The sequence below is a fragment of the Phytophthora ramorum genome, assembly GCF_020800215.1.
Source record: "Phytophthora ramorum isolate Pr-102 chromosome Unknown Phyram_PR-102_s0008, whole genome shotgun sequence".
In the NCBI taxonomy this organism is placed as follows: Eukaryota; Oomycota; class Peronosporomycetes; order Peronosporales; family Peronosporaceae; genus Phytophthora; species Phytophthora ramorum.
This window is the reverse complement of record NW_027150654.1, coordinates 838,228-865,207: the sequence shown is the minus strand read 5'-3', so window position 1 is coordinate 865,207 and position 26,980 is coordinate 838,228. Positions and strand designations below refer to the sequence as shown.

The following is a 26,980-nucleotide window of genomic DNA, read 5'->3' as shown; positions in this document are numbered from 1 at the left end:
TCGACCAGATCCCAACTATTCTTGGCGGCCACCATGCTGTTATCCGCTCCGACCAGAACACAATTTTCAGCTACAACAAATGCTGCTTCCGATGGAGCTGCGAACGTGCCGTGAGCCCGACGCACAACAGCAGTACACACCATTTCGAAGCACAGTCTTCTCGGATCGCGGTGGTGGTACGCATTTGTTGGTGAAACTGGACTGTGTGGGTCTACAGGAAGTAGCTGATTGTTTCGTTGGATAAAATACAGAACTTGCTGCCTCGCGCGGTCCTGGGGCTCTTTTCCGAGAGGAATGGAACAGCTTAGCAGGCAATGCGCGTCGCCACAAGCCCCTCTCACTCTATCGCACGGAGCGAGACGTGAACCCAACACCCACAGCTACGGTCCAGCGGTTCTATGATCCGCAAAAGGCCAGCGACTTGGGATCCCAGCTCCAAACAAAGGGCAATACAGTCGCCTCGCTCCAGTCAAATGTGCCGAGGTTTCACGGCTCTTCACATCCACTACGAGGACCGGGGTCGTATTTCCCTGATCGAGTACGTACAGCTTTGCTCTTCATGCTGCGCGAAAAGGATTGGGCCTCATATCATCCTCATTTGAAGTATCATGGTGCGTTCCCTGCGCTCTTTGACAAAATGACACCAAGCACCGTGAAGCTCGAAAAACTTCAAGCCAAGCGAGCGTTGGCTGAGACGTTCGGGATCGTGCCTGCTACTGCCGTTAGTTCACCAGTTGCAACGCTGCCTCTGCGAGCTTCTCCGCCTAATCTTCGTGCAGGTAGCCCTTCAAGGACTCGTGTACATACATTTGCTTCCTTCCCAGACATTCCACTCAAGACGACTCGACTTGCTCCTGCACTTACACCTCGAAACACGTACCAGAATCCTGCAAACCGCCAGTTTGTCCTCTCCATGAGACCAGGGGACTCGATATCCCCCAGCTAGCGATGATAACTCTAGTATATTCTGCACAATGGTTATGCTACAGCTGCTGAGCTTAGTCCTGCGGTTCCCTCGTCGATCGTGCAGGCGGCTAGTTTTTTCTATGCTTATCCGTCCTCGCCCGAGTTGTAACAGACTTTGCAGACACGGACGACGTCGTAGTAGCCAAAATCTGGGAGGCTCATGCGGTGACTTGTACACCGGCCGCAGAAGACGTAGCCGCAGCACCGACAGTGGTGTCGATTGCGAAGCAGCGTCTTGAATTTCTTCTTGCAGCGCTTGCAGCACGGGGCGTCTTCGTCACGCTCCCATACAGGTTGCGAATTAAGGTAATTGCCACCTGAAATCACCTTGTCTGTTCCCAGCAACGGTGAACTTCCAGGGGTGAAATTGCGTGACTCTCCGTCTTGTGAACTCGAGTCGCCTAATTCACCACCAGTGGCTGATGCCGACGTCGAACCGGAGCCAGGCGAAGACGATGACGATGGCGACGACGATAGCTTCGGTGAGGGATACGGCTTGCTCATGCTGTTTGAACCTCTCAGGCGAACTTTCTTGCTGCTACTAGGAGAAAGCGTATCGTTTTCGCGGCGCAACGCGGTTTCTGGAAGATTGTAGTTGTAGCAGCGGAACCGTCGCATAGTCTGCTTAGCCGCGTCCTCCTTGATCGCCACCTGGTGGTTGAGCTTCGATAGCTGGGTCTCTAGGTGGCGGAGGTCGCGCTTGAGCTCATCTCGACGAGATGGCGAGCTTAAACGCGCATGGCGCCGAGCTTCACTCACGCGTACTGGATTTGGCAGTGTGGCAGACCCCACTTCGTTCGGCTCATCGATCTCCTTATCATGAGACCCACCCTTCATCTGTGCAACTACATTGATGAAGGTATTTTTGAGGCTGTTGCTCCGGGATCGACTCGTGATGGACTTGCGCCTCCGTGGGTTCGGTAGATTGTGCGATTGCAGCGGGGCACCCCCTGGCGTCGACGCTGGTGGCCCGTCGACGTTTGCGCGCTGCAGCATCTGTGCCATAGTCATGTGCTCACGCGGAGGGGGGGGGGATAATTCGGCCTTTGCTGCAGCACCAGCAGTTCCCATCGCCACAATGCTAGCCAAATCATGGAAGTCGCACGATGCCGCTGTAGTGCGTTTCCCAGGTGCACGCAGTGCTTCCGCACCAGTGCTGGACATGAGTCGATCTCTTTTCAATGGCGTACCTGGCTCATCAGGGTATTTCAGGTTCATACTCCGTGAAAGCTTCGCAATGTCAGACCGAATCTGGCCCGCACGCAGTTCGAGCTGCTGGTCGCTGTTCAACGCTGCGTACAAACGCGATAAATCTGCCTCCTGCTGTCGAATGAGCTGAAGCATTTCAAATTCTCGTTGCTGCAAGCGCATGTGACCGATGGCCTTTTGATATTGGCTCACCCACAGCTGCATGACACGGACACGACATACAGGCAACATTGGCTCCATGTACCCCGAGGTATTCGATGACTGCACCTCTCCACCAGCAAACAAAGGATTGAGGAATTGATCCGTGGTTGCTCGAATAACATCCCACACGCTGACACTCGCAACGCTTGACAAAAAGAGCCGGCGTTCACACTCGGAGTTCTTCTGGAAGGTGCCGTACCACGACGAATAGACGGCCTCGGCAACAGAAGCCAACAGCAGTTCGTTAAACTGGAAATGCATCGGGAACTGCAGCGTCAACTGATAGACAGCGTCGATAAACTGCAAAAAGATTGGAGACGTCTGATCAGACGTAGGATGAGAGCAGCGCTTCTGGAACATATGTCCAAACGAACACCATTCCTTCTCGACGAGTTGAGCAAACCCCTCAAGGGTACGGTAGTACGGGTCCAGCATAATTTGCGCTAACGCAGAGAGCTGTGCCGTGCGGTCCCATCCATCACTACAGTGCACAAGCACAGCGTCACCGCGCTCGAGATGTGTTGCCACCTCACTTGCGCCTTGTAGGATGCTGCAGACGTGCTCCAACCAGCGGCTCTTCTGTACAGCTCCGAAAAAGTTGGAGTCTTCCACCTCGTAAAGCGCTTGCGCCAGACCAACTAGAGAGTTGCGCACCACGTGGATGTTGTCAATTCCCATGAATGTGATTGCAGCCGTGGGCACTCCATCGCGGTCGTATTGCTTCACCGACTCGTGTCCTTTGCCCGCAAGAGCATTGCTTTTCGCGTTGATCTCTGGTCGAGCGTCCACGATGTGTAGAACACTGTTCTTCTTGGGCATGGCAGTCCTTCGAGCAGCCGCTTGATCCGCAGGAATGGCCGCGTCCCGGATAGCCCAGATCAGTTTCTTGTCCTCTGGGTTCGTGCTACGCAAGACACCAGTATTTGGCTGGCTACTTCTGCACAATGGTGCTCCAGTGCGAGGGTGGATCCACGACAGTGCAGGAAATCGATTTTTGCTGCGAAAGCCAGCAGCAGCTTTAATAATGTCATCGTTCAAGCACGCCGGCACCATGAGGAATGCGGGGTACGTTGAACATAGCTGGTAGTCCACGTTGAGATCACACATACGCCAGCGGCGGTGGTCTAATGCCCCTTGGCGACGGTACTCAGCTTCTGGATCATACCGAATGCGCCGCCTGGCCGCAAGCTGGAAATGCTGCGGAGGCTTTCTCATCGATGCAGCTTGAGTCAGCTGGGAATAAGCTGCAGACTCGCTCGTTTGGTGACGAAACTTGGGACGCTCCATAGGTCCACCGCTGCCGTTTAAGGTTAGCTCGCCGACGTTTTCTTTCGTGTACGTGTGCTTCTGGTACTTACTGTACTTCGACGTGAGCGCTCTTGTCATGGGCGGCGGCATCGAAGAGCTGCTGTGTTTTGGCGTGTACAGACGCAGATCATCCTCGAGCTGTAGTTCCTCCTCACTGGCAACCGTGTGGTTGCGATCTGTTGGCGAACAAAAGCTGTTTTCAATGCGCAGCCACTCGATCTCACGCACAATATTGTGCAGCGTTTTGACGCGTTTCAGTTCCGCCTCGCGAGAAAAGTCCCGTACAGAATTTCGTAGCCGCGAAATCGGCGACAACGTCACGTGGTAGTGGCCTGCGTCCATGTTATCCAAGATAAGCACCGTGATCACGTTATTGTTGCTGCGCTTCTGCTGCTGTATCGAGGCCTTCAGGATCTTGCTGACAGGCAGCGTGTGTACATCCTCATGAAGCAATCCGCGCACTCTCCGATACGGAACGAACCAAATGCGGTAATTCGTCAGCACCAACGTCGCGAGCACTCCCTGGTTCGACTCGTTCACATGGAAAGTCACCGTCACTTCCTCCACCATGTGCAAAAGCTTCTCATGCCATGGGAACAGGCAATCCTTCGGCGTTCCTGCGTGCATGGCCGTGAGTTCATCCTGTCTCACGGCAGCATCGGGGTGCCAGCTCCTCGGCAAATGGCAATAGGCCTGTTCAAACCTCGGGTTCTGCGGCAAGAAAACCTCCTGGATGCTGGTTCCGTACGGGTGGTTCACCAAGTACTTGAGGTCCCTCTCCTCGTACTGCACACTGCACAGAATCCGGCCTTGCGCCGCCGAGCCCTTCACCAACCGGCTCCAAATTAACACGGGTTTAATGAGCATGGCATTGTTCTCCACACTGAGATCTCCGGAGGCCACGGACGCGCGACCTTTCGTCTCCGTAGCTTGCAGATATGCCCCACTCGAGTTCAAGGACCTCGAGCGGCGCTGCAAGTCCAGCGGGTGGGCTGCCCCCGTGTTCAGCAGCTTACTGTCGCTGCCGTTGAAGTTATAGCTCCCGTCCACGGTCTGGTGCGCGTGCAGCTGGCGCACATCCACGCACTTGGAGCCTCCGCGTCTTCCGTTGGCGCTGGAGGACGCCACGTCCTTGCGCTGCGCCTGCCGCTGCTGGAACTCGTCCACAAGCGCGCGCCACTCGGGGAAGGGCACGCGCAGCGCTCCCAGCAGGTCGCTCTGGGACAGCTCGTCCTTGTCGTAGACCTCCAGCTCCACGTCTAAGGGCCCGGCGTGTACGAGAGTGATGGTCACGTCAAAGTCCCAGCGCGGGTTGAGCGAGCGTTTGACGCGGTGTGACGCTGCCACCTCCTTGCCGTCGTACCAGACGCGCACGAGCGGGTCGCTCTTGCCGTTCAGGTCCGCGGACGCCAGCGCCTCGGCGCGGATGATCTTGAGAAGCATCGCGGCGGATGCGGAAGCGGCACACGCAGTGCAGAATGCGGAGCGGAGTGATGGTCAGCGCTTGGTGCTTTGGCTTTGGATTGCGGAGTGGAGACTGAACAGACGCGGGATGTTACGCTGGCGTCTGGCATCTATGTTTTTGTATGAACACGCTGCACTTTTGCCCTGCATAGCTGCAACCCTGGATAAACACATATGACTGTACAGGAGTTAGAATATGATTTTTTATGGAGGTGGTGCTACATATCGAAAATGAATTTGGTCGCTACTAAACCAGGTAGTATTACCTCTACGTGAGAATAGTTGTCTTTCACGTTCTGCTGGTCCAAGAAAGCAACTTGAACTTTTCCCGCTTCATAATCAAGGCGGACACTGTCGTCTGTCGGCGTATTCCGCGAAGGCAGCTCCCTGAACCTTCCGGCTCCCTCGCATGTGTAAGGCGTGCGAGATCAGCGAGCACTGATATGGTGCGGCCATTGGCGGGGGATCCATTCGCGATCTTACCGGAGAGGGGAAGCGTTCAGCATGTATTGTATGCGGGGATCCCCGCTAAGTTGAACGATTTACCTTTTCAATCGTGCGCGCGGTTCAACGAAAAGAGTGTAAACTCTTCATGTATTATGCTAGCCTCAACACGTGGAGCGCCAACTGGCCAGATGCAGCAAGTCATCTGACGACCCAATTGTAGTTTGCCAAGAACTTTGCCAAATTACACATTTCTGAAACCTGAACTTTGCCCATCCTCGCTCCGATCGATTCCTGTGTCGCTGCATTGTAAGTTGCCGAACCCAGTGCAACTTGATCTTTCAGTTGACGACCACGAGCGTCCACCAACCTGTTTATTGGCATTCAATCTACAACCTCCTGCTCTCACTTGCTCGGTCGCCCCTTCGGCAGCAGGAACATGTTGAGCACGTCGCGGTTGCTGCCCAGGAACTCGAGCACCTGGCTCTCTACCAACCTCCGGGTGGACGGCTCCAGCGCGCTGCCTCCGCGGCCCACGCGCTCCTGCGCCAAAGCCATCGCTCCTTTCGTGTCCCCCGTTTCTCTCATGAAAGCCACTGCATCGTCCGCAATGGTTCGCACGCCGTCATCCTTGGCCAGCAACGTGCGGAGCTTAGCCCGGAAGGCTGGGAACCGGTCGTGGTACAAGGCGCTGGTCCACGGGTGCGCGAAGAACGCCACCCAGTCGCGCACTTTACCCGCAGCGTAAGAAGCCAGCGCGCTGTTGAGATAGGCTTCGTGCAGTCCTACCAGGTTTTGCAGGTCTCGGACGGGCACGGCGCCGTCGCCCAAGTATTCCAGTCGATTCAGCACCCCCACGTCGTCAAAGAGTAGGCAGGTGTAGCGAGAGGGTCGTCCGGCTGAAGAAGTTGCTGTGGCAGGACGAGAGGCGACGTCCATCTCGAACGCTTCTCCGCCGATGAGGCTCACGTCCGTTGTGCGCGACGCAGTGTTGGTGGGTAACGCTTGCAGTGCCAACGTGTTGGTGAGCGCAGGGATACTGATCTGGACGTAGTGCTTGCCTCCTAGGATGACTGCGCTGCGGACAACCGGTAGCTCCATCTCTGGTGGCGGAACCATTGGAGGTTTTGAGGCTTGTGTGTGATGCGCAGGTGTTTGGTGACCGTCGTGCGAAGTATCAGGGACAGCTAATGGGTCGAGGAGCTGCAGTAGAGAGCGAGCGAGCAGTTCACCTCCTTCCCGACTGCTGTAGTTTTCGTGCAGCTTGGCTGCGATGAAGCGGCGTGAAAAGCGGCACAAGGACCCTGCTCCCAGTACGCGAGCGTCGGTCGTGCGCATTTGGCCGTCCACTACGAGGCGACCGTCGTACACAAGGCCGCTTTCGTTCACGGCACGGAATACGTCGGCGTCGGCGTCGTTGTGCTGGCAGCACAGCAGCCATGTGCATGGTATCAGCTCTCCCTTGACCGCGGGGGTGTCATTCTCGTCAGTATCGCCAGCTCCTCGCAACGCATGATCTGAGCCTTTTGAGGCATCTAGCGTCGAGACGACGCGAACACCCTCCAGCTCGTCGTTATTTCCTGAGGCCGTCTCGATTGCCACAACCTTCGTAGCAGCATGGAGCGTGACGCCGTTCATGGTATACTGCTTCTCCACCTCGGAACGCACTACAGTATCCTCGAAAACACCGCCGCCACTGTCTCGTGCTGGGGAAATATGGTGGATGCGATTGCCTCTGACTCCGCGAACAAGCAGCGCCTGAATAACCTGCAGCGCTAGCAACGAGCTGCCGTACACCAGAATGGAGCCTCCGAGCTGATGGTCATCTCCCTCTGCAAGATCGAGTTTGTACAACGAATCGTGGAGTTTGTGGGCTGCCGTCAGATCTCCTAATATCAACATTTGCTTTGGGGTGACAGGAGGGTAGTAAGCTGCAGCCGTCGCTTTGCCGCTAGTCCCGCCCAAGTCTTCATCCACGAACCTCGGCAGGCGTCCAAGTGACGTACAGGTGCCATCTTGTAGCCCTGTAGTGAGCGCAAGGTAGTCGTACGGAATGCACGAGCCGTCCTGAAGAACCAACGCTCGTGTGTCACGGTCCACGCGCACCATTCTGCTCTCGATGACTCGCACATGTGTGCGCAGGCTGTATTGCTCCAGCTCCACGGCTGTGAATGTGCTTTTGCGGGCAAAGTCGGAGGCCCGTGCTCTCATCGCGCCATCCTCGTCATCGTCCATCGGCGCCACAGCCAGACCATGAGGAGAAACGAGCGTGAGGTTGGAGAAGTGCAGATATGGAGTAGCAAGAAGCCGAGCCAAGCAACTGAGACCTGCGTCCGAGGCTCCCACAATCACAAGACGCTGATTGATGATCATCTTAGGCTCGGAGAGCAAGCGTTTGGGCAGAACAAACAGCGCGAAGGCTGCACAGACGGTTGCTCGTCGTAGTCGTTCTCGTTCATCTTTCACGTCGTCTCCAACCTCCTCGTCCGCACTACCATCCCTGGTAGCAGGGCGCGATACTGTGCCTCCTCCGCTGCGTCTAGGTGGCGCAAGCACGAATTCTTCCAGCGCTACGCTGAAAGATGCTTGAGCTGGGAGACTCGGCGACTTGGATCCAAGCCCCGTCGGCACTTGGTAGATGAGGCACGTCTTTCGGAAATGACGCATCAACTCGAGCAGCACGAAGCGCGAGCAAGACGCGAAGATTGGGTTGAGCACCAAGTGACGTACGAAGGCCAGGTCTTTCGCGCGGTGGAACTCCATGCGCGCCACACGGTCGATATCAAAATGGTGAGGCAGCAAAGTCGCCACCTCAGGCCGTCGAGCAAGAGCTGCAAGCCCGACAACTTGGCCATTTGCACGTACAACAAAGGCTGCATGCCGCGGCGAGTCCTCCAGATCAATTTCTGCTTCTTCACTGGCAGACGCGAGTGCCTGGTCGAGAGCTTCGCGAGTGTGACGATCGAGGCCTCCCAATAGCGGCGCTAATTCTGCCGCGTCGTCGGCAGGACTTCCACCGCTTGGCAACAAACGCTGAATGCCAATCTGAACGGGATGGAGAACTCCACGACCGTCACTTGTGCGTGGATAGAAGACGGAGACAGCATCCCGATGTACCACGTACAGCGCGTGTGTGAAGGCGCTCGTCGGTTGTGCTGTCATCCGCGAGAAGAACGCGAGACAAGGAGGCTCCTGTGCGTGAGTAGGCAAAGTGAGCAGGCAGTAGTCACGGTCCGGGAACGTGGCAAACGCAGCCACCAGTAGATCCGCCGATGAAGATCGCTCAAACGCATCGTCACCGACGCAAAATAACGTGATAGCGAAGCAATTGGAGTGCGCTTCAGCTCTTGCCACCTTTGAGAGACTCTCGGCTCCAGTGCGGCGTAGCACTCGAGCCTCTGCTTCAGTACCGCGCTGGAAGGTTGGAGCTACAAACGCCTGGGCAATCGCAGTAGCTGGCTGCAATCCGTCGGCACGAACGATCTGAACAGTAGCTCCATCCTTACCGCGATATGCCTCGAATGCAGATAGCACACCGTCACTATGTGCATGGAATTGCTCAAGTCGCGTTCGTAGAGTTTCTTCAGTGTCATCACTCCGCTGAATAACGCGCGATTGGACTTCAGGAGGTGGTGGATTGAACTCGACATGGTACGTCTTTCCTGTCTCTGGATCAACACGACGTCCAGCGATTCGGCGGATCACTTCTTCGTCGGGTACTTCAAGCACCAGCACGCAATCAGGAGCAGCTTTTCCATCACGAGCTGCTAGCAGTGCCTCAGCTTGTGTTGCTGTGCGCGGAAAGCCGTCAAGCAGCCACCCTCGACTTTCGCAGTCCGGTCGAGTGATTCGTTCCAGAACCACGTCCACGATTAATTCATCAGGGACTAGTTGGCCGCTGTCCATGTAGCCTTGTGCTTGCAAGCCCAGCGAAGACTTCTCTCGAATGGCTTGGCGCAGTATGTCCCCTGTAGATAGATGAACAACGCCGAGCAGTGCTACGAGCTGCTCACATTGAGTACCTTTTCCTCCAGCGGGTGGGCCGGAGATCACCAGCTTTGACGGCGTGAGCTCGCCACGATTAACCAGCAAGCGTAGCTTTTGAGCTGTCTTGATACCGCGGGTTTGCTCAATAATATGCTGCGCGACTGCGTGTTTTGACTGGAGTCCATTCACAGATACAACCTTCGCTGCCGAGCCAGATACACCACTAAAGGCAGACAGAACGGTGCCTAAATGTTTGTGAAACGTGGAGAGGCGCTGGCGAATTGTCGACTCGGTATCATCACTACGCTGGACAAGTCGATCTAGTACATCTTCGTCCTGTGGCGGTGGATTGAACTCGAGATGGTACGTCTTACCCGTTTCCGGGTCCACTCGACGTCCAGCAATACGCCGCACGACCTCGTCGTCAGGAACATCGAGCGCAATAACTGCATCAGGGCAGAAACCCGCAGCCAGTAGTGCTTGAGCTTGAGTCGCTGTACGCGGGAATCCATCCAGCAACCAGCCTCGAGCTTCGCAGTCTGGCTGACCTAATCGTTCAAGCACAACGTCCACAATCAGCTCGTCCGGCACGAGTTGCCCAGAGTCCATGAACTGCTGCGCCTGTACTCCCAGAGGCGACCCACAAGCTACTGCAGCACGTAGCAGGTCACCTGTTGACAGATGCAGCACATCGAACGCCTCGACAAGCAGCTCACACTGAGTGCCTTTGCCTCCTGCAGGTGGCCCAGCGATTACGAGCCTAGTCGGAGTGATCTTCCCGGCTCGTAGACCTGCAGCATTGCTTTTGGCGAGATCATTCAGCGCACCAAGAGCGAAATTGTCTTGCAAAGTAGAGACGTCGATCTGGTCCGAGATTGCTAGCAAGCCCACGGCTCGACCCTGTCCTGCAGTTCCAGCAGCAACATTCGCGCTTGATGAGCCAGTACTAGTCGTAGCCTCGGCGATAAGACAGACGTTGTGTTCGTCCTGGTCGTGAATGAGCTCTGCCAGGAAATACTCTCCGAAAGCCGAGGACACCGCCTCCGCTTGGGCAGTCAAAATGGGCTCCAAGTCATCATGATCCTCCACCCGGGCTCGACGCACATGCACCGGAGGAAAAAAGGCGTCGACTTTCGCTTGGTACACCGTAAACTGATTGAAGGTCTTGGCGTTCTTCACGAACTGCTGCTCGAGTCGTTTCCACTCAAGTGACACTGCGAGTGACCCCTTCGGTGCTTCCAACGAGGTCGACCGCGTCGGAACGCGCTCGAAAAATTTGTCCAGTACGGGTTCTGTCTCTGCGATGTTGACATCTCCAGGTAGGACGAGTAGCACGCAGCGCTTGTTCACCAGAGTGGCAAACAGCGTGTGCAGTAGATGTCGTATCACTGGTGGTCGACTAGCAACGCCCGAAGCTGTCTGCCGATGGGCAAAGTACGTGAGAAACAGGAACGCTGAAGGCTGCTCAAGTAAACACACAGGTTCAAGCACTGGGTTAGTTTCAACACGAAGAAAGATTGTGGACTGGTATTCGTACAGGTGGGAGGTCGAACTTGTGCTCAAGGAACGCAGGATAGCACGCGGCGTCGGCCAATTCACCCGACGGAGAATTGTCGAAGGCGGCGAAGCCTAGAACCCGGTCCGGTCGCGCCGGGTCTGTAGCTGTGAGTGCCAAGAAGGACGTCTCGATCACTGCACCGAGCAGCGCTCGACCGAAGTACGTCCTACGAGCCTCTTTGCTGGGAGAATCCAACTCGAGCACCCCGTTCTGGTCGCGGTCCTCGCTGCGGCGGATAGCGTAGAGCTCCTGGTGATCCATGCTCGACGATACCTGAGCAGCGTCTGCAGTGTGAAGGGTCAGATTTTGCGTCTGTTCATGGAAACCCCTACCAGCGACCAATGGACTCGGTCATGGAGCGCTGCATGCTTTACCGGAAGTAGCCCAGGCTGTAGTAGTGGGGACGGGTAAGTGTAGTATATTACTAGTAGCTGCGCATCCTCGTACAGTACTGGTGTTGGGTTAGTCGAGCGGAGGACACTGGTGTCCATCTGATCTGTCTGTCTCATGGCCGGACTCGAGACAGGAGCAAGCAAGCGGCTTGATTTGATTTACGTTAAGAAGAAGCACGGAAAAGAATAAGCGGGGCTACAGCGATGCAGTGTCCGCTGCAGCTGCTCTAAAACGGCAGTTCGCCCGAGATGACATCGGCGCGCCCGATGACGTACACCTTGGCGCCCAGGTCGGCGATCTTCTCGTGGGGCAGGATGTTGCGGCCGTCGAAGAAGAAAGCGGGCTTGGCCATGCCCTCGTAGATCTTGGCGTAGTCCAGCGTCTTGAACTCGTCCCACTCGGTGAGCGCGGCGATGGCGTGCGAGTCCTTGGCGGCCTCGTACGGGTCGTTGTACACCGTGAGGAGCTTGTCCATCATGGGGTGGTTAGTGGCGTTCACGCCCTGGTACTCGAGCTCGTGCATCATGTCCTCGAGCTTGACCTGCGGGTCGTACACGGCCACGTTGGCCTTCTCCTCCAGCAGGTACTTGACGATGGTGGCGGCGGGCGTCTCGCGCACGTCGCCCGTGTCCTTCTTGAAGGCGAAGCCGAAGATGCAGATCTTCTTGTTCGTCACCGTGTTGAACATGCGGCGGATCATGGTCGTGGCGAAGCGCGTCTTCTGGTACTCGTTCATGGTCACGACGTGGCGCCAGTAGTCCGCAACCTCAGGCAGGTGGAAGCTCTCGGCCAGGTACACCAAATTCAGGATATCCTTCTGGAAGCACGAGCCGCCAAAGCCCACGGAGCAGTTGAGGAACTTGCCGCCAATGCGGTCGTCAGCTCCCACGGCACGCGCCACTTCGTGCACATTGGCTCCAGTGGCCTCGCACACGGCAGAAATCGAGTTAATGCTCGAGATGCGCTGCGCCAGGAAGGCGTTGGCCACGAGCTTGGACAGCTCCGAGGACCAGACGTTGGTCGTAATGATGCGTTCGCGAGGCACCCAGTGGTTGTAGACGCTCACGAGCTTTTCCACAGCCACGTGGCCCTCAGGTGTCTCGGCGCCGCCAATCAGGATGCGGCTGGGCGTCTGCAGGTCGTCGATGGCAGTGCCCTCGGCCAGGAACTCGGGGTTAGACAGCACCTCGAACTTGAGGCCCTTGGAGTTGGCGCGCAGTACGGCCTTGATGCTCTCGGACGTGCGTACGGGCACCGTAGACTTCTCCACGACGATCTTGCCGTGCGTGGCCACGTCCGCGATCTTGCGCGCACAGGCCTCGCAATTCTTGGTATCGGCAGCGCTGCCGGCGCCGATGCCGCTCGTCTTGGTGGGCGTGTTGACGCACACGAAGATGATCTCGGCCTCGTTGATGTACTTGTCCAGGTCCGTGGAGAAGAAGAGGTTCTTGTTGCGCTGCGCGTCCACGAGCTCCTTGAGTCCGGGCTCGTAGATGGGGATATCATCAGGCTCGTTCCACTTGGCGATCTGCTTCTCGGAAACGTCCACGACCACGACCTTGATGTCCGGGCAGTTGGCGGCGATCACGGCCATGGTGGGGCCGCCCACGTAGCCGGCGCCCATGCAGCAGATGGTCATTTTAAACTCGGACATGGTGGCTGTGTGTTGGGCTTCTTGGGTCTTGCGGCGTCGACTTGGCTGGCACGTGGCAGATTCAATAGTGAGCGGATCGGGGGCGACCTCTTGAACTGAAGGGCCGGCGCGTGTGGATTGGCTGGTCTTTGCAGATTTTACACGAATGAGAGAAGACCGATCCGGGCCGATCTTAGGCTGGGGCTGCAACAAGGCGACGACCATGGCAGACGTTCGTCTCCGTCCGATAATGGAGACTTGCATTTGCTGCTGGGTGGACCGAGTGCGGTACATGTACATGTAGATGAGCGTTGTTCCCACCTCGGACAAATCACGCCCGGACATAATCAAATAGGAACCATGGCAAGTTTCTAAAGGGGGTGAACAGTGCACCAAGCAGTGGCAGCGGGTGTTGTTGCCATTCTGTTAATATGTTGTCGATAGGCCACCTCGTTTAATTGACACGTAAAGGTTTCCAGCCGACCTACCAATCTCGTATTGCATCTGAGCGCTTCAACAAGTGCCGCCTGTCGCCTCTCGCCCGCGTTCCGCATGGCTGAGCACGATGGATGACGCTAGCATCTGCGTTTTACAAGCATATCCTCCAACGTACTTCAGTTAAACCATCAGCGCGAACGGAAAGCTGAAGTTCTGGGCGCCACCTGTTGGCGCCAGAAGCTGTCCAAGGCGCCTAGCACTTCCCCTACACAAACAATGAGGTCGTTATGATGTGGTCACTACAGTGCCTGCCTCGCCCCGACACCTACATATACAGCCGCCTCCTTGGACAGTGTTTTCGGTCGCACTGCGTGACTGAACAATGCCTGCAGTTTATTAATCGATCGCGCTGACGCAGCTTGCGTCAGCGCAGCAATTGTTGCAGGAGTGATGGTCGATTAGTTGCCGCGGTACACTGTACCCCAAAGTAAGCTGTTGCCACCGGACGTTTGGTTTTGATGTGAATTACTTTGCTAATCAGAAAGCGGCATGGGCGAGACTTGCTCGGAGCTTCTGGCAGGCGCCGGCCTCTTCGTCTTCAATGGTGTGGACCTGGTCGCAGGCATTGGACTCTGCGTCTACAGCCTCTACCTTGGCACGAACCACTACGCGCCCATGTGGCTCTACAGTACGTTGGGTCTTGAGTTCTCCACATCTCAGTCACGGTCTCACTTGTACTGTATCAATGTGCCATAGTGCCGTTGCTGGCTATTGGAGGCGTTCTGGTGGCGGCGTCGCTCATGAGCTGCTGCGGACTGACGTTCCGGGGCTGCTCCAGTTGCATGGCGCGGTCGTCTGACGTGCTGGTGTGGGTGTCCCTGGCTGAGTTGGGGCTGGCCGTCGTCATCTTCACGCAAGGCGGCAGCATCGACAAGTTCCTGCGTGACCACAGCAGCGAACTGAAGCTCAGGTGGGGTTTCTGGCGAGGTGATTGGTGAGCTTCATGCTGCTAACTTTCTTCTGATCCTGGTTTAGCGGGGATGAAATGGCTCAGTTCGAGCGCCACAAATTCTATCCGGCGTACGCGCTGCTGGCGCTGTGTTTCATGGAAGCTCTGCGTCAACGCTACAGCACCACACTGCACAATGCGAGGCTTCGTCGTCAGTATCAGTACGAGATGCTGGCTTGAAGCGATGCAAAGAGCAGATTCGACTTGTATTGATGACACGAAACGTGCAAGAAGACGACTCTAGTGAGCCTCGCTAATGAATCGTATTTCGACCACCGTCGTCCTCTGCGTGACCGTCGGAAGCTGGCCTGGTAGCGAGTTCTGCGGACTCGGACGTGACGGCTCGAGGTCGTGATGACTGCGCCTTCTCGGGCTCCACCTTTTTCTCCTTTTTACCGCCCAACCCAAGCAACTCGGCGCACTTGTTGGTCCAGGACTTCACAGTGAGGCCAAAACCCTTGACACCCATGCCTTTGACGACGACATGGTCGATTTGTTGCCCTGGCTGGCCATCGTCGCTAGTACCGAGGTCAAGTGTGTAATTGGCGAGGAACGGCAGCTCGTCGCGGTGGAAAGCGTACAGCAAAGAGTGTTTGCCCTTGTCGTGCTTGTTGTGCTTCGCTTTGCGAGAATTCGCAGCAGCTTTCTCCTCCTCTTGCAGTCTCAGGCGTGCGATAGTTGAGATCGACGGATCGCCGCGCACGAAGCGAAAGCCACTGGTAATTGCTGGTCGGGGGAAGCTCTCTGGCAAACACAGCAGCACGCAGTCCTTATCTTTGTAGTGCTCGAATACTGGCAACATAACAGTAGTGTTAGATCGAACGAAGAAGTACATCAGCATTCAGGAGACCGCGTACCATTAGCGAGGAAGAGGGATGCGCGGGTTTGGTGCGTGGGGTTCATACTGAACAGCGACACGATAGCAGCATTGTTGCGGAGAAGACACCGCTCTGCACTAGCGAGGAGCAGACTTGCCACTTGGTCCACAGGACGTGTTCCGTCAGCTCGAACCAGCTCACAAACACCACCAAGTACAGTGCCAACAGCCTTGCTGTGCGCGTGGAATTGTTCAAGTCTCGTGCGCACAGTCTCCTCAGTATCATCACTTCGCTGAACGACACGACCGGCAACTTCTGGAGGTGGCGGATTAAAGTCCACGTGGTAAGTTTTGCCAGTCTCGGGGTCCAGGCGTCGACCAGCAATGCGCTTGACAACTTCGTCATCTGGGACGTCAAGTGCCAGCACGCAGTCAGGGATGATACGTGCTTCGAGAAGAGCGTGAGCCTGAGCTTCTGTCCGTGGGAACCCATCCAGAAGCCAGCCCCGAGCCTTGCAATCAGGCTGTTCTAGCCGTTCCAGCACGACGCCTACGATGAGTTCATCCGGCACGAGCTGACCTCCATCCATGAAGCCCTGCGCTTGTTTTCCAAGTGAGGTGCCCTCACGAATGGCCTGGCGCAGCATGTCACCTGTCGACAAGTGCACCACGTGCAGTGCACGCACGAGAAGCTCGCACTGTGTGCCTTTACCGCTTGCTGGGGCACCGGTAATGATCAAGCGTGGTGGGTTGCGCACTCGAATTGGTCCGCGTGATCCCCGAGCTCTGTAAATGTCATGCACCAACTTCCGTGTAGTGGTCTCGCGCGATTTGGCAGCATCGACGTGAATCACAGTCGCGATCTTGACGAAGTTTTGGCGCACCGCCTCCCGGTGCTCTCTGTACAGAGCAAGCCTTCGACCCACTGGTGCTGGCGTGTTCTCTGCTTTGGTTTCCTTGTCGCCTTCTCCATCTCGCTGACTTGCATCGTCGTCTGAAAGCTCCAAAATTGCCACTATGTCGGGTTTTGCACCATGGCCTGTTAGCACACGAGCTTGCGTATCTGTGCGAGGGTACCCTTCCAGCAGCCAGCCTCGAGCTTTGCAATCCGCTTGCATGAGCCGATTCAGCACCAAGTCTTGCACAATGTCATCCGGAATGAGGTCACCAGCATTCATGATGCGGTTTAGATCGGCGTACTTCTCCGAGGCGTCGTTCGCTGCGTCACGTAGCAGATCCCCCGTACAGACGTACACAACTCCAAACTCGCGAACCAGCCGTTTGCTTTGCGTCCCCTTTCCAGCACCAGTGGGGCCCAACACAATGATGTTGGGCGGGCCACCGATCTGTCGAGCCAAATTTTGCATCGACATCGAGTGCAACGGAGTCGGAGCTGGTGCCGGAGCAATCGACGACCTCGCTCCAGCCGGAGGAGGTGGCATTGCATGGGAATCTGAAGCCTCCGCGGGCTCTGGACTTGCACTCTGTGTATCATCCGATATTGGATTCGCCCTGCGGTACATGTCCGAGAACAGACGCGCGTAGGCGTCGACTTGATCGGTGTCGATAGAATCCGTACACGCGAGCAAACCGCACGGCTGCTGAGTATCTACACACTGGGCAACAAAGCAAGCTCGGTGTTCGTCTTGGTTGGTCAGCACGTGACTTGGTGCTGTTGCCGCGTCAAACCAGCTATGAGCTGCATGGCGTTTCGTCTCCTCGTTCTTCTTCACCATGGTCTGGATCTGGTCGATCTCGGTCTCCGAAGACAGCGGTTGACGCACGAATACACTGGGAGTGTAGTCTGTGCGCACCGCTCGGTAGAACATGAGCAGTCCGCCAGTACTCAGCCCCACAGCGTCGTAGCACGAGAAAACCTGCGAGAAGACGCCGAGATCCTCGACGTCCACACCCACGTGCACCGCCAAGACAACGCCGCCCAGCTCCGGCCGGAGCTTGAACAATTGGTGCAGCAGCGCAACCAGCGCTCTGCGCTCGCTGCAAATGGTAGGGTCGTGGCGAAAGGACATAAGCAGCACGCAGCCCTGCGGTCTGCCGAATAGTAGCCGCTTCTTGAGGTAGTCACGCACTTCAGGCCACCGCGCCAGAGTCGCAGGGACCTGATCGTCGAACGACGCGAACCCAGCGAGCTGTGACGAGTGCGTCTCCGTCGCAGGGTCTTGGGTCGCGTCCTTCTGCTCCGCGCAGAGCGTGACTAGCGACGTCTCGATGAGCGCTCCGGCGTGGGTGAGTCCGAAGAGTTTACGGCGCGTGGTCGCGTCCGGAGCCGGCAGCAGCTCCACGGCCGCTTCATCGGCTTCCACACACGCGCGCACCGACAGCTCCATGGTCTCAATTTGATCTTGTCGGTCGTTATGCGTCCGGCGCCTCAGATAATCTGAGATAAAAGCGTTCTATTTATTTCGATGACGGCAGAGGAGCTCTGCTGGTCCACCCTGAATCTCGCCTATACATTTAGTTTACATTGAAGTAGCTCTCTACGGGCGAGGGAGGGTTTCCAGGCTGCTGCTCTCACGCAGCGAACCGCGCAGCACTTCGAGTTGATTGCGGACGTATCCTAGTAAGTCTGGGTTCTGCTCGACCAACTGGTCGAATCGCTGGAAGGTGATACCGACGCCGTTCTCCGCCTGGACGAGCGACGCTTGACGCAACGCAGCAGCGACACTGGCCTCCGGCACGCCGTAGAAGCTCCGTTGGAAGCGCAGCATTCGCTCCAGCTCGGCCGCGTCGATGAGCCCGTTGTTGTCGAGGTCGTAGAGTCGGAAGGCGAACTTGGCCAGCGCGTCGTCGCCTTCGTTGACACTCTGCGGGTTCAGTGCGCGTAGCGCCAAGCACAACTCGCGGAAGTCGATGAGGCCGCTGTCGTCCACGTCGACGAGGTCGAAGAGCTGGTCCACGACCACCGGGTCGTCGCTTGCAAATAGCGCGCGTAGCTCCTCCATGGACAGCTGGCCGTCCTTGTCGAGGTCGCGCTGGCGGAAGTGCTCGACGAGGCGGTCCACGTCTCCACGCTTCAGTGCCGTGAGGGAGACAACCTCGCCCACATCCGTGAGCGGGACGACGTGCTTGGTAGCGTAGTCTCCGATGCGCATGAGCATGGCCACATCCTCGTACGCATGGTTTGTCGTGGGCACTCCGAGTGCGTGTGCCATGTAGTCACGCACGTTGTTCGCGTACAGCTGCGGGTCGTTCTGTTCGCGCTCTGACGGATAATAGGCCGGCAGGATCTCCACTTCCAAGCGGTTGTACACTTGGCACAGCACGCGTAGAGCCAAATAGAGTCCAGAGACTCCTGGCGGCCAGCTCATGTCGAAGTGCTTGTACGGGTACCGCAGCACCACGGGCTGACACGGGACGCCCGAGACAAAGGACCCGACCTTGAACTTGGTGAGCGCCTGCTGGTTGGACGTCGTGCCTGCCGGAAACACGAGCAGTGGCGGCTGCTTGGGGTCGGCCACGTGCGCCGTGATGTCGTTCATGGCGCGCTTGCGTCCTTGGGGGGTGCCTCGGTCGATGAGAATGGGCTGAATCATCTGCACGATGCGGCTAATGAGCGGCAGGTTGGCCACGTCCGTCTTCATGGCGATGCTGGGTGATAGCAGCGTAAAGAGGTAGAGTCCGTCGAAGAACGTCAAGTGGTTGCTCACGATCACGCGCGGCATGGTACGGCGGTCGAAATTGGGCGGGTACTTGACCGGCACCCAGTAGTAGCCTACGAGCAGCATGAGCGACCGTAGCAGGTACGGGACGGCGAAGCCCAGTGCGCGTCTCCAGCGGGGCAGCGCCGGTCGCGCGCCCGTGCGCGTGTCCAGCGGCTTGTACCCGAGAAGCGCCACGTTGCTCACGATGGCGAGCAGCACGCCCACGCTCAGCAGCAACAGGACGCGCAGCAACGGCACGCCCAGCAGACACAGCAGCGTCATCTTGCACTTCTCGTACGTGTCCACAGGCGTCGTGTACGTGAACGGGTTGTGCTTGAGGCGAGACGTGGAGGCCCCGCACGAGGACGAGGCAGTCACGTAGGCGCCGCCCGCAGCCGCCGCCGACTCGGACGCCGAAATTTTCATGCCCATGTCGACCGCATGGGCCAGCGGCGACTCGAGTGACTCCAGTGCCGCATATTCTGGTCCACGCGACGGAGGCGGCGAAGTGGATGCTAAAAGCAGCGCCGTGGAGCTCATTTGGAGCGACTTCGGGCAGGAATAGAGCGAGTGCTCGACGAGCGCAATGTCCGACTTGGGCTCCGATTGACGAGTGTTCTTTGATGATGGCTCCGGTGCATTGGGCTAGTGGACCACCTCATTCGTATACTGTATCCATCGCTCCGGACGTATCTCGCCACTATCTGGCATAGCTGATGCGTGACGAGACCCGTCTACTACGATATGAACAGAGGTTTTGATCCTTCATATTATCATATGTACACTCTATATGATCACTGATATATATGATAAGACTGCGATACCGAATTTGTGTTAAATATACTTGACACACTACGTTTTTCTATACCATGATCCAGTCCGCATAAAAAACCGGATACAGGACGGCAACTAAGCGACCATCACTCCTGCGGCAACAACGTATTATAGCTACTGACTACAGCAGCTTGCACTACATGTAGAGAAGTTCCGCACTCGATCCGCTTTCATGGCTGCCTCCTTGGACAATCTTTTCACTGCGCACCACAATGTGGGAGCAACTTTTGAGACAATGAGGACAATCCAGTATTTTGTGTAACGTTACACTAAAACCAACAATCACACTTGAATATCTTGTTTGTTGTTTAGTTTTAGAGATGACCGCTCCCACTGACGCGCCACCCGAGGCTGTGCGCATGTGGACGCGCTTCCTGGCCCCCTACTACGTCTGCAATGCGGTGGCGCTGCTCATGTACGCGCCCATCCGCTTCCAGCGAGAGAGCGAGGCGCTGCAGGAGAAGGAGAACTTCCTTAACTTGCCTCTGGTAAAAAGAAACAATGATAATATTACAAAGGACGATTCGTCTAACGTTATATTTGTTATTATCGTAGGAATACGAGATTTTCCTGTTGGCGTTGGGCTCGTGGCTGCTGAATTACCGCAAAAAGGCGACGGTGGACGGTGCCATTGCGTTGTTTTTCATGTATGGCAAATTGGCTATACTGGCGTCGCTTTATTACTTGGATATCACTCTTTTCGGGTGGTACGCGGTGGTCTGCCTAGGTAAAACGATCTTCCTTTAAAAATGATGATAGCTTAGCTCGGATGCTGACTATTTTGTTGTTGCTGCTGTATAGTGCTGTTTGCAGCGGTGGGGCAGCCCAAATATGAAGGTCCGTCAAAGGTTGTCGACCTGGATCCGGCGACGGTGGAGAAAATGATAAAAAAAAACTCTGCCGCGAAGAAGAAGGGCCCTCCCAACTCGTGGCTGGTTTTCTACTACGCCGACTGGAGTGACGCCTGCGTGGAGCACGAACCCATGCTCGCCAACCTCTCTCTCAAGTGAGATGCGCATTCTTGCTGTGTTGCTGCTGGAATTTGGTGAATGACGCCTTTTGTGTGGCCCCGGAATTCGATGGAGCAGGTACTCGTCAAGCTCGCTGAAGTTCGGGCGGGTCGACGTGAACAAGTGGTCGGACTTGGCTGCGGAGAACCGTATCAGCGTGTCAACGTCGTCATGGCAGCTGCCGACATTCATCCTGTTTCAAGATGGCAAAGAGGCTATGCGCTTGCCGCCCATCGATGACAACGGGAAAGTCACCAAGACAATCCTCGATCGAGTATGTGGACACGTGAAGGTCATATTGTTTCGCTTTTGACAGCTAACATTGTGTGCATTGTTGGCAACCGATAGGCGGGTCTTGTTGCTGTTTTCAAACTTCAGGAGCTGAAGGAGGGCAAACCTGCAGCGTTCAAGCCAAAGACCAGCTAGGTGAGGGCAGAGGGACAAGCAAAGAGCTGAAGACAACCAAGTCTGGCGGCGAGAAAGTAGCATCTTGAAACGTTGTTGACATCCCCAGGTTTATGGACCAGAGTGAGGCTAGGCTAGCCAACCCAGTGAAGAAGGAAACGACAAGGTGGTCATTTACAATGAGATAGCCCAGCATCGTCCACATAACCAAGAGGAATCTCGCAAATAGAAGCTTTACGCGGGATTTGTATTGAAACAGGCGAAACTAACGCGGGAATAAATGGTCGCTGTGCTGGGCGGACACTCTTGTCTGCGGCCAGTCCGTCTGGGCACTGGACAAAATTGCACTGTGACCGTCGCCGGAGTCATCCTACGCGAGTGGATTGTGGAAGAAACCGCACGCCCTCTTGACCGCGCTCGGGCAGTGGCCACTGGCCACCCGCGAATCGTCTCACAAGCTCGACTTGAGCAGACCTGAGTTGTCCAAGGCAACGAGTGGTCGAAGTATCCATTGCGCCCGGTAACGACCATGGCGCCGTTTTCAGAAGAAAAAAAAACTTCCGCTGCCTTTCGCTGCCGAGTAACGCACGCGTTGTCTGCCTTCCAGCGTCTGCAGGGGATCATTATCGGATTCACCGCACCATGACGGGCACCACCACTACGAGCCCCGCAGATGCGGGAATGCCTCCTCGACGACGCTCGCGCTCCGAGGGATCTACGAAAGCCGCCGCGGAACTCCAAGCGGCACTACAGTCGGCGACGATTCCACGGTTCTCCGTGACGGAGCTGTACGTGCGGACGTCAAGCGGCGTGGTGTTCCAAGACGAGGAATTCCAGCGAGAGACGCTGGCCAAGGCCGAGCGCCTAGTCGAGATCGCTTCCAGCCCCGAGAGCTCGGAGCGCAACGCGCTCATCGCCCAGAAGGCGCTCAAGTACCGCGAAATGCGGTCACGACGACCGAATGGCTCGTACAGCCCGGAGATGGCACTTCGAACGCAGAGCTGCCCCTTCTCGAGTGACCGATAGATAGGTCCACCTTATAACGATAGACGCACGTATGCTAGTGAACAAGTTGTAAAGTTGTACGTTGATATACACTTCAACTTGGTGTTTGAGTACTCAATATTATGTTTGACACATACACAAAATCCAATTTGATAATACCGGAGAAACATGTGCGGCGATTCATGCAGCGAGTGCTGCTCCGGCAGCGCGCTCTTCGTCTTCAACGGCGTGGATCTCGTGTGTGGTGTAGCGCTCACGGTGTACAGCTTGTACATAGGTACGGGAAATGTCACAATACAACGTGATATTCAAATTCTGAGTGTCTTCTTAACGATGCAGGACTCAATCATTACGCCCCCGAGTGGCTCTACGTGCCCATTTTGGCGGTGGGGGGTCTATTGACCCTGTCGGTACTCATGAGCTGGTGCGGAACCTCCAACCGCAGCTGCTCTGTGTGCCTATCGTGCTCGTCATCGCTTTTGATTCTGCTGGCGGTGGCGGAACTGGCGCTGGCTATTGTGATCTTCACACAAGGAACCACAATCGACCGCTTCTTGCGACAACATCAACAAGAACTCAAAATCACGTAAGTAAATTGCAGAGGAATTTTGAAGACTTGTCTAATTTTTCATGCTCCTATTTTGCTTGTGGAAATTTGTAGGGATGAACAGCTACATAAATTGGAAGAGGACAAGTTCATTCCAGCTTACGGACTTATGACGCTCTTCGTGATGGAAGTGCTGAGATTCTGCTGCAGCAGTGAACTGCATCGAGCACGGCGTCACAGAAAATATCACTATCGCCAACTCAGTGCGTTGCGAGATTTGGATGATGAACTTTTGGCAGTCAAGAAGGAAAAAGTGGGACTCGAAATTGTTTTTGTTCTTGATGCAGGTGGGTATTGACTTTACATTGTTGTGTATAGGATATTTCAAGCAAGTTTGCGTCGTTGAAGGACAAGTACAGGAAAAAATACGTCGCACCTGAAGCTGTTTCCATGAACGAGACCCAGACCGGTGCCTTCTATGTGTGAAGGTAGCACAGTTGATTTTGTGAAATGCAGCGGCTCTATTTCATCGTTTTATGTATCGTTTTCATTGCTCGGAGAGGTGGTGGTGATTTTTCACTACAGCGAAACTTTGAGGCGGTGAGCTATAGATCGAAGCGAGAGATGCAAGTCGTCGTGCCGCTGACCGCACTCAATGGAATTCGTCGCCATTTGCTCAACGACCTGGTCGACTTTTTCTTGTTGGTCGGCATATGCAGCTTTCACTTCGTTGCTGAGAGCGCGAATTTCGCGTGAGCAAATCGTCATACCTTCGTCGACTGCGCATCGGATTCTGGCGTGGTTTTTCAACAGGTTGTCTACGGCGTCTTTCGTACGGTGCTCTTGTGCGGCCACTGCATCTGAGAGTGCGTCAACTCGCTGACCGAGTTGCGTTTTGTCCATTTTACCTTGTCGATCAATCGTCTCCTGCAGTGCATTGAGCTTGCCTAGCCATTGAGATTGCTGCTTCGAAACTGTGCTCCGAAGGGCCGAGTATTCTTTTGCCAGAACTTGGATATCGCTCGCAACTGTACTCGTAGCTTCACTGCTTTGCTCCTTCAGCGCAAAGAGCTCGACCTGGAGCTGACTGCTCTCTTCCTTGAGTCTTTTTAGGGCCTCCACGGCGTCTTCTTGTGAGATCTGCAGCGACTTCTGCAAATGCGCAGACTCTCGTTCTCGTGTCATGAGATCGTCCGTGGCATTTTTCACGAGGGCAAGCTCTGCTTGAGACTCATACAGAGCCATCTCAAGTTTCGAACACGTTTCTTGCACACTAAGGAAGCGTCGCTCGGAAGTCTCGTGCAGCTGGCGCCGCTTTCCATCCATTCGAGGCACTTGAGACTCCAACAGCCCAATGGAGCCCTCCAATTTGGCTACTCGGTCTTGCAATTGTGATGTTGTAGCCGCAAGCTGCTTCTGCATTTCCTCTGAAATGTCAATGACACACCGATGAGAACAAGACCCACTCCTCACAACTAATTCACAGCTACCTACCGACTTCACATGTGAAGACGTCAGATAGCGAGTTGAAGGCATCGTGCAGCATGTCAACCTGGTCCCATGGGGAAGAGATTAGCATAGATAGAAACAGGTTCTCTTGAAAACGAGGAGCGGTACCTTGCCCACGAGTTCTTGTACTGTTTCATCGCGTTGCGTCACTTCTCGGGCTTGAATCTACACCCAGACGCCACCGCTTAGCTGCTTGAATACCATTTCACGGAGAATTGACTCCTCACCTCAAGGTTGTTCTTGAGCTCTTCAACATCTGAAACAAGAGAATTCTGCAAGAAACACAGCAACAGGAACTCAATCAGTTCAAAACAACTAACAACAATATGTAAGCAGTCGTACGGTCTTTTTTGTCAATGACACTGCTGATAAGGACTTGGCGGTAGTCGCCACCCCCGCCTTGGAGCTTTCTGTAGGCCGGCGCAGCGCCACCATCGATGGATTAGGTTCCTCGCCTGAGCTTCACACTCAGTCGGCGCACGCTATCCGTTATGTCCGTTTCCGGGCCATGCTGTCGAGTGCAGCCTGCGACGTGGCTATTGGTGGGCAGACGACTCGCTTGCCGGTCTTCTCCGCCGCTTGCTGAATCGCTGCTGGAATGAGTGCAAGTGCGCCGCGGTCGTGCTTTGAACCATGGAAAGCACGTGGCTAGCGATGCATTCGAGCGGATCCGCACGGCAGAGTTTGTGGCTTTTGTAGCTTCCTATCCGCATCAAAGTGGAGTCCACGATGGACTGCGTCGAAGTGCAAGACATGGACTCGGAGACGCAGCAGTGCCGCAGCCAGCTTCTTCTCGACTAGCTGCGCGGTTTCACCAACGTGACAGCTGCTGCAGCCTGCCGTTGGGCTGAGTTGCCTCCCCAAACATGTGACAGGGTGCGGCTTGCCTGGCACTGACGATGCGGCGCTGCATCGACCACGCCGGATCCATTCAGCAGTGCGCGGCATCATCAGCAGCGCTAGCAATTGCCCACCAACGCAGCCTGGAAGTCTGACTGCTCGTCGAAGTGTGCCGTAACCTATCCGTTAGCTCGCGCGGGTGGCAGGCAGACTGCCACTGGCAGCTCTCTCGTCACTGTGGTTTCGTCTCCGCCTCGAAAACGCGGCGATACAGGACAACAAGTAATGCTGAGAACAACGTCCTGGCCGAACAGGGCAACACGAAGGGAAAACGCACTGAAAAGTAAAACAACACAATGGATTCGATTGAGCTGCATACGTTGAAGTGGCTGCTGCGCGTCTATGCAAACCAAGGCGGCATGGACACGCGGCACCGTGGAAATAGTTTTAGCGATCTTGAAGTTGGTTGTGGCCAATCCCGTGCGTCGAAAGATCAACCTTCACATTCTTGCACCAATCGGAGCCGCGAAAGTGTCGGCTCAAATGTCTTGTAGGCCCCGACGTGGTGATCAGCGCGCTTTCGCCAGGCTCGGCCGCCTCGACGAGCAAGGCTTCCTTCATCGCTCGCTGCGCTACAGTCGACGGCTCTGCCAACGGTCTTGGCCTTGAGCCTCGAAGAATGCAGGCCGTCGCGCCGGATTCCGCCGCACGTCATCTATACTGAAAACTCTCGCAGCCATGGCGATCTAGTAGTAGAGCCCCAGCCAGCTCTCTCTCTCTCTCTCTCTCTGCGATAGTCAGCAGTGCAGCCGGCCCCCAAAACCGAAAAGCAGGCAGCGTGTCCCCCCTATCATAGCAGCGAGCTACGCAGCTTCCCTCATCACGAGGTGTAGCAAACAAATCACGCCATCCGCCTCGGACCCGATCGCTAAAATCTACTGAAAAAGTCGCGCCAAAAATCGCGATGGGATGAGTCGCCAGAAATTTCCGTCGCCCGCGGCCTGTCGAGGATCGCGCCGTCTGCTGCAACGCCGCGCGCCCGCAAAGTCGAAGCCGTCGGTCTCAGTCGACGGACGCGGTGGCCGAGTCTCCGGCCTCAGTCTGAGATTTGCGCCCCGCGTAACAAGTTGCGATTGCCAATGACCACGTCGCTCGAGTCGCACCGCCGCCGCTCGCTGTCCGAGAGCTGCCACCTCAACCACCTGGCGTCTCTGGGCGAAGAGTCCGACGAGGCGGAAGAGGCCGAGGCGAGTTTGGCGCGCCGCTCCAAGTCCGAGAGCTTCATCTGCACGGCGCAGGGCGTGGTGTTCCAGGACACCAGGAGCCGCTACCAGGGCAAGCTGCACAGCCTCGAGGAGATGGCGGCCAGCGCCTCGGGCTCACAGAGCAACGTGCTGCTGGCCAAGAAGGCGCTGCGGTACCGGAAGGTGCTGGAGAGTCGCCGTCTCGTGGAGTGACGGAGGCGCTGGGGAGGAGGTCGATTTGCGCTCTATAGACGCTGCGTCGCGACACGACCAGGAAGCTGTACGACCCGGAAGAGGGAAACTGGAGACAGCCGAGTATGAACTGAAAGGAGGGAGTGGATGTAGTGGTAGTACGAGATGACATAGCCTGTAGCTATATATTTAACGCCGAGAAGGAAATCGCAGCGACATTTGCACATTGCACGATGGATCTCTCGGCATTGACTGTGGTGGCGCTGATACATGCAAAATGGGAAGCTCACCTTCGCACGTGTGCG

General features: G+C 56.0%; 11 protein-coding genes across 11 annotated transcripts; 5 read left to right on the top strand and 6 right to left on the bottom strand.

The window, feature by feature from the left end:
• Positions 1 to 1,050: 1,050 nt before the first annotated feature.
• KRP23_9302 (Myotubularin-related protein 2) lies at positions 1,051 to 5,127 on the bottom strand (the record flags this gene model as incomplete). The annotated part of the gene is made up of 1 exon (XM_067894841.1): positions 1,051 to 5,127. The coding sequence occupies one exon, from the start codon at positions 5,125 to 5,127 to the stop codon at positions 1,051 to 1,053; it is 4,077 nt and encodes a 1,358-aa protein (XP_067742479.1).
• Positions 5,128 to 5,997: 870 nt separating this feature from the next.
• KRP23_9301 (Cilia- and flagella-associated protein 61) lies at positions 5,998 to 11,398 on the bottom strand (the record flags this gene model as incomplete). The annotated part of the gene is made up of 2 exons (XM_067894840.1): positions 5,998 to 11,040; positions 11,117 to 11,398. The coding sequence occupies 2 exons, from the start codon at positions 11,396 to 11,398 to the stop codon at positions 5,998 to 6,000; spliced, it is 5,325 nt and encodes a 1,774-aa protein (XP_067742478.1).
• A 358-nt stretch (positions 11,399 to 11,756) lies between these two features.
• Positions 11,757 to 13,184, bottom strand: KRP23_9300 (UDP-glucose 6-dehydrogenase 1; the record flags this gene model as incomplete). Its single annotated transcript, XM_067894839.1, has 1 exon — positions 11,757 to 13,184. One exon carries the CDS (start codon positions 13,182 to 13,184, stop codon positions 11,757 to 11,759), a length of 1,428 nt encoding a protein of 475 aa, XP_067742477.1.
• A 966-nt stretch (positions 13,185 to 14,150) lies between these two features.
• Positions 14,151 to 14,790, top strand: KRP23_9299 (uncharacterized protein; the record flags this gene model as incomplete). The annotated part of the gene is made up of 3 exons (XM_067894837.1): positions 14,151 to 14,289; positions 14,358 to 14,571; positions 14,637 to 14,790. The coding sequence occupies 3 exons, from the start codon at positions 14,151 to 14,153 to the stop codon at positions 14,788 to 14,790; spliced, it is 507 nt and encodes a 168-aa protein (XP_067742476.1).
• Positions 14,791 to 14,863: 73 nt separating this feature from the next.
• Positions 14,864 to 17,775, bottom strand: KRP23_9298 (Adenylate kinase, chloroplastic; the record flags this gene model as incomplete). The annotated part of the gene is made up of 2 exons (XM_067894836.1): positions 14,864 to 15,402; positions 15,468 to 17,775. 2 exons carry the CDS (start codon positions 17,773 to 17,775, stop codon positions 14,864 to 14,866), a joined length of 2,847 nt encoding a protein of 948 aa, XP_067742475.1.
• A 150-nt stretch (positions 17,776 to 17,925) lies between these two features.
• KRP23_9297 (Lysophosphatidylcholine acyltransferase 2) lies at positions 17,926 to 19,629 on the bottom strand (the record flags this gene model as incomplete). Its single annotated transcript, XM_067894835.1, has 1 exon — positions 17,926 to 19,629. The coding sequence occupies one exon, from the start codon at positions 19,627 to 19,629 to the stop codon at positions 17,926 to 17,928; it is 1,704 nt and encodes a 567-aa protein (XP_067742474.1).
• Positions 19,630 to 20,243: 614 nt separating this feature from the next.
• Positions 20,244 to 21,359, top strand: KRP23_9296 (Thioredoxin-related transmembrane protein 2; the record flags this gene model as incomplete). Its single annotated transcript, XM_067894834.1, has 5 exons — positions 20,244 to 20,411; positions 20,479 to 20,650; positions 20,725 to 20,929; positions 21,012 to 21,207; positions 21,282 to 21,359. 5 exons carry the CDS (start codon positions 20,244 to 20,246, stop codon positions 21,357 to 21,359), a joined length of 819 nt encoding a protein of 272 aa, XP_067742473.1.
• A 621-nt stretch (positions 21,360 to 21,980) lies between these two features.
• KRP23_9295 (uncharacterized protein) lies at positions 21,981 to 22,364 on the top strand (the record flags this gene model as incomplete). The annotated part of the gene is made up of 1 exon (XM_067894833.1): positions 21,981 to 22,364. One exon carries the CDS (start codon positions 21,981 to 21,983, stop codon positions 22,362 to 22,364), a length of 384 nt encoding a protein of 127 aa, XP_067742472.1.
• A 147-nt stretch (positions 22,365 to 22,511) lies between these two features.
• Positions 22,512 to 23,376, top strand: KRP23_9294 (uncharacterized protein; the record flags this gene model as incomplete). The annotated part of the gene is made up of 4 exons (XM_067894832.1): positions 22,512 to 22,620; positions 22,683 to 22,929; positions 23,005 to 23,203; positions 23,269 to 23,376. The coding sequence occupies 4 exons, from the start codon at positions 22,512 to 22,514 to the stop codon at positions 23,374 to 23,376; spliced, it is 663 nt and encodes a 220-aa protein (XP_067742471.1).
• Positions 23,377 to 23,469: 93 nt separating this feature from the next.
• On the bottom strand, positions 23,470 to 24,834 carry KRP23_9293 (uncharacterized protein; the record flags this gene model as incomplete). The annotated part of the gene is made up of 5 exons (XM_067894831.1): positions 23,470 to 24,317; positions 24,385 to 24,442; positions 24,508 to 24,564; positions 24,627 to 24,671; positions 24,742 to 24,834. The coding sequence occupies 5 exons, from the start codon at positions 24,832 to 24,834 to the stop codon at positions 23,470 to 23,472; spliced, it is 1,101 nt and encodes a 366-aa protein (XP_067742470.1).
• Positions 24,835 to 26,378: 1,544 nt separating this feature from the next.
• On the top strand, positions 26,379 to 26,696 carry KRP23_9292 (uncharacterized protein; the record flags this gene model as incomplete). The annotated part of the gene is made up of 1 exon (XM_067894830.1): positions 26,379 to 26,696. One exon carries the CDS (start codon positions 26,379 to 26,381, stop codon positions 26,694 to 26,696), a length of 318 nt encoding a protein of 105 aa, XP_067742469.1.
• Positions 26,697 to 26,980: the final 284 nt, after the last annotated feature.